The sequence below is a fragment of the Lactuca serriola genome, chromosome 6 (assembly GCF_051521515.1).
Source record: "Lactuca serriola cultivar US96UC23 chromosome 6, Lser_US96UC23_V15, whole genome shotgun sequence".
NCBI lineage: Eukaryota > Viridiplantae > Streptophyta > Magnoliopsida > Asterales > Asteraceae > Lactuca > Lactuca serriola.
In genome coordinates, this window is record NC_136413.1 from 35,095,362 (window position 1) to 35,109,967 (window position 14,606).

Consider the following 14,606-nt stretch of genomic DNA (forward strand, 5'->3'; position numbering starts at 1 on the left):
TTGAAGCAGCTAAACTTCATGCTTATATAGGTAGTCTTTTATTCTTGCACCTGCAAATGCAATTTTTCAAAAAGAACTATTAAGAATATAAATTCAACCTCCTTTACTTGCAGTACTGAACACATACCTTGGGATGATGATAATAATGTGTTCCAATCTTCAAATATCAAGCTTTCCACATTGAATTCAGCATCTAATATTACATTAGATGGGAATTGGGTATCTCAATATAAAAGATTTTAAGTGGACTTTAAACCCATCCCTACAGTCGTCTTGTGCACAAGATTTCTTGCTAACCCTTTGGTTAGATGATCGGACAAATTCAACTGAGTTCTTACAAACTCCACAGATATCACACCAGTCATGATGAGCTCACGAATCATGCTATGTCTAACACCTAAATGTCTAGACTTTCCATTGTATACTTAACTATAAGCCTTAGCCAAAGTTGCAGCACCATCACATCTGATAGAAATGGTAGATATCGGTTTGGGCCATAATGGAATTTCATAAATCAAATTCCTTAGCCACTCAGCTTCTTTACCAGCAGCAGATAATGCAACAAACTCAGATTCCATGGTTGAGTTAGTAATACAAGTCTGTTTCATGGATGCCCAAGAAATGACACCTCCTCCAAGAATAAACACCCAACCACTAGTAGAAGAGTGATCCTCTAAGTTGTTAATCCAGCTGGCATCTGAATAACCTTCCAAAACAGAAGGATATCCACTATAACTTAAACCATAATTTGTGGTCCCTTTCAAATACTTGAATACTCTACTCACAGCTTGCCAATGATGTGAACTAGGATTACTAGTATATCTACTAAGTCTTCCCACAGCATAAGCTATATCAGGCCTAGTACTAATCATGGCATACATTAGACAACCAATAGCCCTTGAGTATTCAAGTTGAGACACTGGAGATCCTTTATTAGGTAGAAGCTTAAGACTAGGATCTATAGGAGTGCTAACAGCAGAATAATTCTCAAAGTTAAACTTTTTCAATATCTTCTCAATATAATTAGATTGAGAAATTGAAATCCCATTTTTTCCTTTTCGAATTCTTATACCAAGAATTACCTCAGCCTCCCCCATGTCTTTCATATCAAAACTAGATGATAAGAATTTCTTAGTTTTATCAACTTCTTCCAAATCAGTACCAAAAATTAACATATCATCTACATATAAACAAATCATGACTCCTTTACCAGAAGTATCAAATTTGCTATATACATACTTGTCAGCTTGGTTTAATGTAAAACCATTAGACAAGACAACATCATCAAACTTTTGATGTCATTGTTTTGGTGCTTGTTTCAAACCATATAATGATTTCTTCAATTTGCACACCTTATGTTCATTACCAGGCATAACAAACCCTTCAGGTTGTTTCATGTACATTTCCTCATCTAAGTCACCATTCAAGAATGCAGTTTTCACATCCATTTGGTGAATCACAAGATTATGTATAGCTGCAAGAGCTAACAATAATCTAATGGTGGAAATTCTAGCAACAGGAGCATAAGTATCAAAGAAATCAATGCCTTCTTTCTGCCTAAAGCCTTGGGTAACCAATCTGGCTTTATACTTATCAATTGTGCCATCCACCTTCATTTTCCTTTTGAGGATCCACTTACTTCCCAATGCCTTGCAACCAGGAGGTAAAACTGACAATACCCAAGTATTGTTATGCATGATAGAATCAATCTCATCCTGAATTGCTTCTTTCCAGAAATGAACATCCCTAGAACCCATAGCTTCACTAAAAGTCTTTGGATCCTCCTCAATATTAAAACAATATTGATGTTGACATATAGTCTCATTTCTTGTTCCTTCAACTAGATAAAGTTCAAAATCAGATCCAAATGACTTAGCTTTTCTAGCTCTAGTACTCTTTCTAAGTTCAGGCACAGAACTTGTACCCCCAGAATCATCTCCAATTTGAGTTGTGTTTTTGTTGAAAGATTGTTGAATCATGTCCCTTGGTCTAGGTATAGATGTAAATCTTTCTTCATCAAAGATAGCATCTCTTGACTCTATAACAGTGTTCACAGACACAGAGTCATTAGATTCTAAAACATAGAATCTATAAGCTTTTGAATGCTCAACATATCCAATAAAGATACAATCTATACCTCTTTCACCCAATGTTTTCCTTTTGGGTTCAGTGAGCCTTACAACTACTCTGCAACCCCAAAATTTGAGATAACTCAAATTTGGTACCTTTTTACACCAAAGTTCATAAGGAGTATTCTTACTCCTTTTATTTGGAGTTCTGTTCAAGATGTAACATGCAGTTAACATTGCCTCACCCCAAAACCCTTCACTTAATCCAGAATAAGACAACATGGAATTAACCATTTCTTTCAAAGTCCTATTCTTCCTTTCAGTTACACCATTTTGTTGTGGTGTATAAGGAGCTATCGTTTGATGTATTATTCCAGTTGATTCAAAATAAACTGGATCATAATACTCACCACCTCTATCAGTACGCAAGACTTTTATTAATTCATTTTTATGAAGCTCAACTTGTTGTTTATAAATTTTAAATTTATCAAGTGCTTCATCCTTAGAATGTAGCAAATAGACATAACAATATCTAGATGCATCATCAATAAAAGTAACAACATACTTTTTGTTTCCAAGGGAAGGTGTTGCATGGAAATCACATAAATCACTATGTATTAGATCCAACACCTTGCTTTCCTAACAACATCTTTGAAAGGTTGTCTAGTGATTTTAGTTAGCATGCATGTTTTACATTTTTCATTATTTTTCATATCAAAAGAAGGAATTAAACTCATTTTAGACATGTCTTTTAATCTTTTGTAATGAATGTGTCCTAGTCTAGCATGCCATATTGCTAGTACTAGTAGAAGCCATACAAATAGAATTATCAATAAAAGGATAATTAATATTTAGCCTAATAATTCCATTACATACATATCCAAATCCCATAAAAGAACCATGTCTTGACAAGATATACTTGTCACTTTCTAATACTTGTTTGTAACCACAATTATTTAATACAATTTCAGACACGAGATTCTTACGAATCCCTGGAACATATAAAACATTGTTCAAACACAAACATTTCCTAGAATTAAAAGTAAGTAAAACAGATCCTACGCCCTTGATTGGTTCAGTTGCAACATTTCCCATCTTCATAACAGATCCATCATTAATTGGTTGAAAGTCCTTGAACCAATATAGATCTTTGCAAACATGACTTGTTGCTCCCGAATCAACCCACCATGCAACATTATCATCCTGCATATAAAATGCTTCAGAAATCACAGAAATATAATTCTTAATATATTTAGAATTCTGCATGAATACAGAAATATGACCTTGTTGCTTTTCTGGATCCTTGGATCCACTTGGTCCTGCACCATCCTTGTTCACTTTACGCAAACGATAATCTTTCTTGAAGTGACCCGGTTTGTTACAATTCCAACACACCACTTTAGCCTTCTTGTTGGAAGACTTTTCATCCTTTCCTTTAAACTTCCTTTTTCCATTAGACTTCTTTTGATTCTTTGATCCTTCTCCATCCACCATTTTCACAGAAGAGGAACCAACTTGGTTCTTTCCTTTGGGATTGTTATCAAGTTCTTGAGTCCTTAAGGACTCTTCAATCCGTAAATGGCTTCCAATTTGAGTCAAAGTCAATTCCTCTTTGTTATGTTTCAGATTGTGTTTAAAATCCTTCCAGGAAGGGGGCAGTTTGTCAATGATCACAGCCACAACAATGGCTTCATCCATTTTCAGATTGTGTTGAGCAAACTGTCCCAGGATCCTTAACATTTCATGGTATTGTTCCATAACAGGCATGGAGTCAATCATCTTGTAACCCATAAAGTTACTGACAAGAAACTTCTTACTAGAAGCATCTTCAGCCATATACTTGGATTCAAGAGAATCCCATAGTTCTTTTGCAGATTCGAAATTTTGATAGATATCAAAAAGAGAGTCAAACATACCATTGAGAATATTACCACGACATATGTAATCATCATTTTCCCACTTTGATCTTCTTCTTGTTGCCTCCAAAGGTTCATCTTCAACAGATTCTGGTAAGACTGGCATAGGTGTACTGAGAACATACACCACTTTCAGGGTGGTAAGGAGAAACTTCATCTTCTTCTGCCATCTACGAAAATCTTGCCCTTCAAACTTGTTCAGTTTTTCAAACTTACTAGTCATTTCCTTCACAGAATCACCACTTGTCATGATCACAGAAATACTTTAATCTTTGTTAGAAATTTGGGGTATCGAAAGACTTGGAAATCCTGAGAATCATGTTAAACACTTTCAGATTAAATTATTTGGGTGGTACTCCCAACCTTTAATCGGATAAGACTCAGAAGAGTTTCTAGAATGGAGAATATGAAGTTATGATTTCGTGATTGTTCTTGTACCAGGAAAAAATGAAGACCAAAGAATGATTAAGTATATCATTTTTCTGAAAACTGTTAAGGCAGTTTTCTTTGTCCAAAAACTACTCCAACTGTCAAAACAGTTTATAACAATCACAAACTATCACTAAAACCGGATCATTAAAAAGGGTTAAAACGAAGTCAAAAAACCGGGTTCATTTATAGAAAATTCAGATTTCTAAGGCATTTTTTATATAGCAATATAACTCATAAAAAAATTTCGCGCTAACCTGGCAGGTCGATCCCAGCCAGGGGCTCTGCCCCTTGGACCTCGCTCCTCGGACCGCTGCCCCCGGACCGCTGTTCGTTTAGGGGCTTCGCCCCTAAATGACAGTTTACTTTGAATCTTGAATAAACTCAAACAAGTGTGCACTCCGCACCTTCCTTACTTGTTTAATATTCATCAAGATTGATTTTTGGTCAACAAGTCAATCCATTACACTTAAATACACATTGATGATACAAAATCACCAACAGAAAATGGGTCTAAAACCGGACTGATTTACCGGGACCCAGAAAACCCAAAACCTAGAATTGACAGGTTATAAGAACCGGGAACCGGACCGGTATACAATAACCGGTTCCGGGTATCAAACCAAGTAAAGTGGTAAAGGAACTGGATTCGTGTATTAGACTCAGATATAACCAGTTTCGGTTTTATAAGGTAACTAATCCATTATTAACCGAATATATATATATATATATATATATATATATATATATATATATATATATATATATATATATATATATATATATTCGGTTAATAATGGATTAGTTACCTTATAAAATATATATATATATATATATATATATATATATATATATATAAAATAAATTCTTGTTATATCAATATTGTTCAAACCCAACTAAAAATTTTAGAATAACCACTCATCCATAGATTTTTATACATAAACAGGTTAGACAGAAACATGTTTCGCCTAAGCTAAATTTTGTCGAGGAATACCTAAATACGGAAATAATATCCTTTGGAGAACATTTTGTAAAATTGTTGAGTTTTAAAATTTGGAAAACATTTGCCAAATTTGTTGAGTTTTAAAATTTAACTGGAACTTGGTCTATATGTATGGTTAGGCTTTAAGTTCTATATATTTTATATTTTGTTATAATCTTACATTGATAGAAACCTGTATGTTTGAATTTTGTAAACCGAAAACTTGTGTTTTCCTTTTTTGAAAATTTAAGTAGTTAATAGCACGCCACATTTCTTGAGATTTCCTATCAACAGAAGCATTATCAGTTTAATGTTTATCTATTAACTTTTTGGTTACGTACGCAATAACTTTGTATTCTTTATTTTTTATATCAATGTACTTTCAATTTTTATATAATTTTTTATTATTATGGTTAACTGAAATTAACTATTAACCTATTAAAACCCTTAACCATAACCAATACTTACCGATATCTAATGGTTACCGAAATACATTAACGTAATATAATGGTTATGGTTCGGTTTTAGCCTATAATAAAAACAAAACTGTCCCATACACAACCCTAGATTTTTCTAGAAACCTAAAAGTATTAAAATTGTTTCCTTGGCCCGCTAAACTGGTTCCAGACCATTAAACCTGGTTCCGTTTGTTTTTTACATATCCGGTTCAAAAAATCGGTTCTGGATTTTTTACCCGAAATACCCGGACCCGATGGACCCGTACCCGGAATACCAGGAACCCGGATAAGACTAATTTTGGAACCCAATACACGGATCGTTTGAGCATTTTCCGGTCATACTGGTTCCGGTTTTCCGGTTTTATAACTCATCTCTACACGAGCATACTAAGGGGCCCGTTAGTGTGAGATTCATTGAGTTTTTTATGGTTTATTTTTAGTATGTTGGTCACTCGAGGTGGTTCAGGTCCTGGTGAGGGATCGGGTTTTGGATCTAGAGTAGGACCCTTTGATGATCAGATGTGGGAGTTCATTTTGTCTAAGATTACCTCGCAACACTTTGGAGTGAACTCCTGTGATCTTTGGTACGATCAAGGAGGGTATTATGGAGATTTTGGATGAGCGTACAGGCACATTTCGCACTGAGTTGGTTTCTATGGTGGGTGCAATCTCTTGGATATCCTGAGACTTTCGTGCCTGTGGAGCTCCTAAGTTCTTCGGAATGAAGAACCCCATTGCTACCATAAAGTGGTTGACGGACATCAGGAAAGGCTTCCGGACTAGCTTCTGCCCCGAGGGATCGAAGGTCAGATTTACATCCTGTCTTCTAAAGGACAAAACTCGCAATTGGTGGGAGGAGGTGGAATATGCCTTGGGAGGTGAGGCGATTGAGATGATGTCTTGGGATGATTTTGTTACGAGATTTAGAACCAAGTTTGCACCTGTGATCAAGGTGTGGGAGCTGGCGAAGGAGTTTCAGTACCTTCGCCAGACTACCAAGACCATGGCGGAGATCACTCCCAGTTCCATGCTCCGTGAGAGGGCTTTGTTGGTTCTGTACTATGTGGAAGACGAGGAGATGAAGAACTTTTAGTACCATGATATGTTGAAGGGTGAGATCCAGGATTTTGTGAGTATGTCTAGCTGCAAGACATTGGATGATATGATCGTGCGGGCTCACAAGCCAGAGATTGATTAAGAGACTATGAGGAAGAGGAATTCAGTTTAGGCGTAGGTGTCAGAGGGCATGGGGAAGAAGCCCAAGTTTTTGAATTCGAGATCGAGAGGCTAGCATGGTCGGGGTCGGTGCATCTGGTGTGACCGAACCTACGAGGGAGCTTGTAGGGCGGGTGATTATGGCTGCTTCAAGTACGACAAGACTGGTAAATTGAGTAGGGATTGTATTGCCACCACCACCCAAGGAACGGGTCTAATTTGCTTTCATTACAACCAGAAGGGCCACAAGAAGGCCAATTATTCGATTTTGGCAGTAGAGGGAGCGGTGGTAGCACCCGCTCCGGTGACATTGAGGATTATTAACGGCCCCCAAGTCAAAGAGGAGGCGCCAGTGGTGAGGAGTTGAACTTTCCAGCTGACAGTCGAAGAGGCTCTTGCAACGCCATATGTGGTTACGGGTATGTATTTCCTCTTTATTTAATTATTTAATTTGATATTTATGCTTATTATTGTATAATTGTTGTTATATAGGGCGCTCCTAGTGTACGGTGTTCCAGCTTTAGTTTTGTTTAATTCTGGTGCCACCCGATCGTTTGTGTCTCTTGCGCTTAACAAGAGGTCCGATGATGCTCTAGGGGGGGGGGGGTTGATAATCCATTAGAGGTAGATATTTCCGATGATCGTCTAGTACGAGTATCGAGGGTGCATTGAGGTTGTGTTTTGGAGTTATTCAACGATCGATATCTGATTGATTTAGATCATATCCCTTTACGTGAGAGCAAGGTGATCATGGAAATGGATTGGTTGATCCCTAATGGGGCGGTGATTGACTGTAGGCATCAGTTAGTTCATGTTCAAACCCCAAGTAGGGAACAACTGGATTTTCATGGCGAGGGTGCTTAGCGGGGACCAGCTCTCTATTCAGTTGCGAGAGCTAGGAGGTATGTACATCACGGTTGTTCTTGTTTTGTGGCTTATGTAATGGATACCATATAGGAGAAGAAGAGGACGATTGAAGATGTATCGATTGTTCGGGAGAATGAAAATATGTTCTTGGAGGACTTGCCTAGAGTGCCTCCGTAGAATCAGGTAGAGTTTAATATTGATCTAGTCTCAAGTGCAGCTCTGATAGCCAAGGCACCTTATCAGCTGACACGGCTAGAGATGTAGGAGTTGTCTACATAGTTGCAGGAACTGTTAGACAAGGGATTTATCAGACCAAGTAGTTCAACCTGGCACTGATATTATTTGTGAATAAGACGGATGGCTCCTACAGGATGTGCATTGGTTATCGGAAGCTGAACAAGTTGACAGTGAAGAATCGTTTACTTCTGAGGATTGATGATTTGTTCAACTATCTTCAGTGTGTGTCTTGGTTTTCCACGATTGATTTGCATTCAGGTTGTCATCAGATGAGGTTTCGAGATGAGGATATATAGAAGATAGCTTTCATGACTCGTTGTGGTCATTATAAGTTTGTGATGATGCCTTTTGGGCTCACCAATACATCAGCAACGTTCAGGGATCTCATGAACTAGTTTTTAGACTGATGTTGGCTCAGTCAGTCATATTGATGATATCTTGGCCTATTTTAAGACTAAGGAGCAGCATGAGGCTCATCTGCGAGAGGTTCTGGAGACTCTGAGGATGGAGAGGTTGTATACCAAGTTCTCCAAGTGTGAGTTTTGAGTGCGCGAGGTGCACTTTCTTGGGCACCTTGTCAACTAGAAAGGTATATTGTTCGATCCAGAAAAGATCGATGTCGTGATGCAGTGGGAGGTTTCGAGATCTCTATCCGAGATTCATAATTTCCTTGGTTTAGTTGGGTATTACTAGAGGTTTATCGATAATTTCTCCAGGATCATAGTTCTGTTGACTAGGTTGAAGAAGAAGTCTGCTACTTTTGATTGGGGGCCTGAGCAGCAAGCGGTATTTTAGACTTTAAGGTAGAAGTTATGTGAGGCTCCGATCTTTACCCCGCCAGAGAGTGTGGATGATTTTGCAGTGTATTATGATGCATCGAATTCGGGATTGGGTGCAGTCTTGATGTAGAGGGGTCGTGTGATGGCTTATGCTTCAAGGTAGCTAAAGCCTCATGAGGAGAATTATCACACTCATGAATTGGAGCTGGGAGCAATGGTTTTTTCCCTCAATATTTGGCGACATTACTTGTATGGGGTTCTTTGTATCATTTACATGGATCATAAGAGTTTGAGGTATCTGATGGATCAGCCAAATCTGAATATGAGGCAGTGCAGGTGGCTGGATATCGTAAAGGATTATGATTATGAGATCCTTTATAACACAGGAAAAGCCAAAGTGGTGGCCGATGTTCTTAGCTGCAATGCGACCAATTAGTCTTATCGGGGATGTTTTTCTGAGGATGACTGCGATTAACCTACTCTTAGAGCAGATTCGAGAGGCTCAGTTCGAGGCTATGAATGAGGAACACTGGAAGAGTGAGCATATACTTGGTCAGATTTTGATCCTTCATCGAAGATTTTGGGTCCCATATTTCGGTGGTACGCGTCTGATTTTGATGGAAGGGGCACATAATTCGAGGTTTTCTATACATTCAAGAGTGAGGAAGATATATAAAGACCTCCAGCTTGATTATTGGTGGCCATGCAAGAAGCGGGATGTGACTCAGTATGTAGACAGGTGCTTCACTTGTAGGAAAATCAAGGTCGAGCATCAATGACCTCATGGAAAAATGGATCCATTGGGTGTTCCCGTCTGGAAATAGGAGGAGATTACAAGGATTTTATCACGAAGCTACAGCGGACCGCACGAGGGGTGGATTCGATTTGGTTCATCGTGGATCAATTGACCAAGAGCGTGCTTTTCATTCCTATCTAGGAGAGAATTTCCCCGGAGAAGTTAGAGGATTTCTATATTCGGGAGGTTATGGCATGGCATGGGTTTCTTGTCTCATTGGTTTCTGATCGACATGTTCAATTCACTTCTAGGTTTTGGAAGAGGTCCCATGAGGAGTTAGGTGCTTGGTTGCACTTCAGTACGGCTCTTCATCCTCAGACCAATGGTTAGAGTGAGTGGACTATCCAGACCTTGGAGGATATGCTTCGGGCATCTGTTTTGGATTTTAGTGGTAGTTGGGATACATATCTCCTATTGGTTGAGTTTTCTTACAACAACAGCTACTACGCCATTATTGATCGACCTCCTTTTGAGATGCTTTACAGAAGAAAGTGTCGAACCCTAATTTTCTAGAGCAAGGTCGGTTAGTGAGTTACGGGTAGCACGGAGGTGGTACTCCAGACTACTGAGTTGATCTAGAATGTACGCAAGAGATTGTAGACCACATAGAACCGTCAAAAGAGTTATGCGGATAGACACCAGTCATATTTGGAATTTCGGATTGGGGATATGGTACTCATGAAGGTGTCACCTTGGAAAGGTGTCATTCGGTTCAGGAAGCGGGGTAAGTTGGGACCCATATATATCGGTCCCTTCAGGGTTATTGCCCGGTTGGGCAGAGTTGCTTATCGTTTTGAGCTACCAGAGGAGCTCAGTCAAATTCACAACACTTTTAATGTCTTTCAGCTGCGGAAGTGTTTCGTTGATGATTTCGTAGTGGTTCCTTTGGAGGATATTCAGGTGGATGAGCACTTGAATTACATAGAGAGACCGGTTGTGATCCTAGACAAGAGGACGCAGATTGTGCGAAACAAGGTTGTAGGTCCAGTGAAGGTGCAATGGCAGCACCGGAAGGGTTCAAAATGGACACTAGAGCCTGAGGAGGAGATAAGAGTGCACTATCCAAAGTTGTGTTGTGGAGATGGACTTCGAGGATGAAGTCTGATTCAAGTGGGAAAGAATTGTAACTCCCGGTTTTCAGGTAAATTTCTTAAATTCTAAAGTGTTTATTGATTTTGTGCATTGGCCTAGTACGTTAGGCATAATCATGGTACGTTGGGTGTAGCATGGCGAACCTTGGGAATGGATTTTCCCCCTAGAATGTTGGGCGTATCTATGGTACGTTGGGCATACTCAATCCAAAGGCAAACCCTAAATTTTAGGGTTTGGACCCTGTTTAAGCACCTTATAACCCAAGGCCTCTTCTATAATCAACATCCTTCGTCCCAAAGCAGTTCCCACAAAACCTTAATCCCATTTTAGAGTGTTTTGAGCCTTCTGTGTGTGTTTTGGTGTGTGTTTGGTGTGTCTTGAAGAAAGAAGAACCCTTTATAGAAGCCCTTTTTAATTTGAAGCTTGTGAATCCAGAATCTACTCACCTTCATCATCTTCCAGAAGGTTTAAACTCTCAGTATTGGTGATTCTTTTTTTAGATCTAAGCTAGTTAGGGTCTTTGTTTCTTTTTGGCACCATGGATTGATTCGTATGAGTATAAGTTACTCTAGAAGCTTAGATTAGTATATCTTTGTTTTTTTAAGGTCCCTTGTTCATAAAAATGGCACCTTGATTGATCTAGCTCAACCATGCAAGAGTAGATGATCATATTATGAAATTAGAGTGTTAGAAATGAGTGTTGGGCCTTATTGAGCCATGAAAATGCATCAAGTTGATGACTTTATCATTTAAGACATTTCCCAAGAGCTAGATATACAATTTGAACATTTGGACTTAAAGCATTAAGTGCTTAATGGGGTTTTGGCGATCTGGGTAGTACGTAAGGCCTATGTAAGCATGCGTTGAGCATAACGCGCATGAGCCCCGTTCTCCCTTTTGTTGTGTTAGCTTATACGTGGGGCATACTCACCAGAAGCCTTTTGGGCCATTTATTAGGCCTAAGGTCTTTTAAGCTTGGGCCATGGCTTTTTGGGATTAGGGTATAAAGGGTAAAAGGGTCTTTTTACCCTTTGTATGAGGGATTATGATTGGAATTTTAGTTGTGGTCATTACCCTGATTATTTATTAGAGTTAGTTTGGATGTGTTCAGTTGAGGAGCCATCGTAGCAGACAACCTATGTGTGCGACTGTTCATCATTTGATTGAGGTGAGTCTTCTCTCAGTGTTTTGGCGGGTCAAAGGCATCAATGTTGGCCAATTGATTATTGTTATTAGAATGCTACTTGTCTATGTGAATCTTACATGTATTGTATGTGTTTGCATGTATACCGGGCAGGGCCCGATGCCAGGTGGGCCTTATGAGTGTGTTGGGTGGGGCTCATCACATGTTATTGATAGATATGTACTAGGCGGGGCCCAATGTTTTCGTGAGGCACGATGGATGTATGGAGAGGCCCATTGTGTATAAAAAAGTGGTATATTGGGGAGAACTCACTAAGCTTTGTGCTTACGGTTTAAATTTTGTTTCAGATACTTCTGGTTTGAAGGGGAAAGGCCCGACTTGATCACAGCATATCCACCCATATTTTCGCACGTTTATGATTTTGGGATTGTACTCGGATCACTATTTTTATGTTCATACTTCTGAATTGTTCATATGAATATTTGATGGTTTGGGGGTTGAATTAAAAATAAACTTTTTTACTTGTGATTTTACAGCGTTACAAATAATCAAACAAGTAGTAGCAAAGTAGAATTAAAGTTTTGTATTTCTCTTCAAATATATAAATTGTAATTACAATTCAACATACTTCTCCTTCTCATCCAACCGGTGAGCTTTATGTTTCCTCACCTTCGTTTGCAACATCACTAATTCAACATTCTTGTTCATTTTCTCAATATTCATCTTCTTATACAGAATGTAATCTCGATAGTGTTGGTTGTGTAACGCCCAATTTGTCTGGTAAACTCTTAGCAAAACTATCTCATTTATTTGTTTGACTTAGACCTGAGTACGCTGGGTGTACATATGGTACGTCAGGCGTACTCCAAGGCATGCATGAGGCGGGGTGTTCCCCTGGTACATTGGGTGTACCCTTGCATACGCAGGGCATACGTGAGTCACTGGTAAACCCTAATTTGTAGGGTTTACAAACTATTTACACACATTAAGCCCCCCCCCCCCCCCCCAAACCCTCACCTTATCATCCTTCATTACCTTTTTGAGCTAACCTCGAAACCCTAATTCATTTCCTTAGAAATTGACCTTTTAGTGTGTTTGGTTCATATAGAATAGGAAGAAGACTTGAAGATAAGCCTTAGACAAGATGGAGCTTCTAGATCCAGAGATTTCGCACCCTTTAAGCTCATTGGAGGTATAAACTCTGAAACTTGTTTATCCTATGTCTAGATCTAAGTTTGGGGAAGAATTTAGCATATTTTGGTCCCATGGATGAACTCTTATGAGTAAATGCTACTCCTGATGTTATGAGACATCCTTTTTGTTGTTATGAGGTCCTTAATCCATAAAACTTGCATCTTGATGGTTGTAGATCAACCATGCATGGGTTAGTGATCATTTACTTGAGTCTCATTAAGGCATGCAAGGGAATAAAGTTGCCAACTTTATTGTTTAGGATGTCCTTAGGAGGCTAGATTTGAAGTTGGACATTAGATCTTAACTGATTAAGACCTTAAAAAGGAGAATTCGGCCAGCTGGGGCGTACGTCGGGCGTACACAAATGTACACTGAGCGTACGTGTCTGGGATCCCGATCCTATGACACATTTGATTATGTCGCGCGTACTGATGGTACGCTTAGCATACTCACCATATGGTTTTGGGCTTTTAGTTTCTGGTCATCTTGGGCTTTAGTGTTTTGGACCCTTGTTAGATCACAAGGTTTACTAAGCTAGGCCTTTATGGATTTGGGCCCATATTGGACTTTTAATACCTTTTTGGACTTTGGGCTAGTTTGGATTTGGGCCTTGGTATATTAGGCCCAATAAGGGAAGGGTAAATCATCCTTTTACCCTTAAAGTCAAGATTCAGGGTTTGGACTCTCGGACCTAATTGTTAATTAGGGTTTTATTATTTGTGATTTAGTGAGAGGATTTCACGATTTAGCAGCTCGGGTGTGACTTGTTTGCTTTTCAGACTGAGGTGAGTTTCCTTCACTATACACGTGGGTCGAAGGCACCAATGTCGACCCACTAGATTATGTTGATAGGATAATAGTTGTCTTCGTGACAATTTCCTGTATTGCTTGTATATGTTCTCTATCTCTTTGACTCTTACTATTATGATTATATGCTAGTTGTAGGGTGTGAAATAGACTCGATACCAGTTGTAAGAGACCGAAGGGGTTGAACTATACCTCGTACCGGTTGAAAGATACCGAAGGGGTTGAAATATACCCACTATCGGTTGAAAGAGACCAAATGGGTTAAAATATACTAGTACCGGTTGAAAGAGAGCGAAGGGAGTGAAATAGACCCATATATGTTTTGATTGTATGTGTGTATGGTATGAGGAATTTTGGGGGAGCTCACTAAACTTTGTGCTTATGGTTTTCAGATTATGTTTTAGGTACTTCCAGCTCGAAAAGGAAGGGTCTGACTTGATCGCACCACATCCGCCCATGTTTTCCGCTTTATGTGATTTTGGGATTTGTACTCTAATCTTATTTTTCTATGATACACTTTCAGCCATTTTTGACATGTTTATGAAATGTTTTAAATGAACTAAAAACAAAATTTTGTCTGAAATTTCAGATGTTACAAGTTAAGTGGTGGGTCTATCCACT

The 14,606-nt window shown here is 38.9% G+C and overlaps 1 protein-coding gene across 1 annotated transcript; it reads right to left on the reverse strand.

The window, feature by feature from the left end:
• Positions 1 to 673: 673 nt before the first annotated feature.
• Positions 674 to 4,235, reverse strand: LOC145059644 (uncharacterized). The gene is made up of 6 exons (XM_079007457.1): positions 4,050 to 4,235; positions 3,342 to 3,848; positions 3,123 to 3,272; positions 1,461 to 2,225; positions 786 to 998; positions 674 to 706 (listed from the first exon to the last, which is right to left on the reverse strand). Exons 1-6 carry the CDS (start codon positions 4,233 to 4,235, stop codon positions 674 to 676), a joined length of 1,854 nt encoding a protein of 617 aa, XP_078863583.1.
• Between the last annotated feature and the right edge of the window lie 10,371 nt (positions 4,236 to 14,606).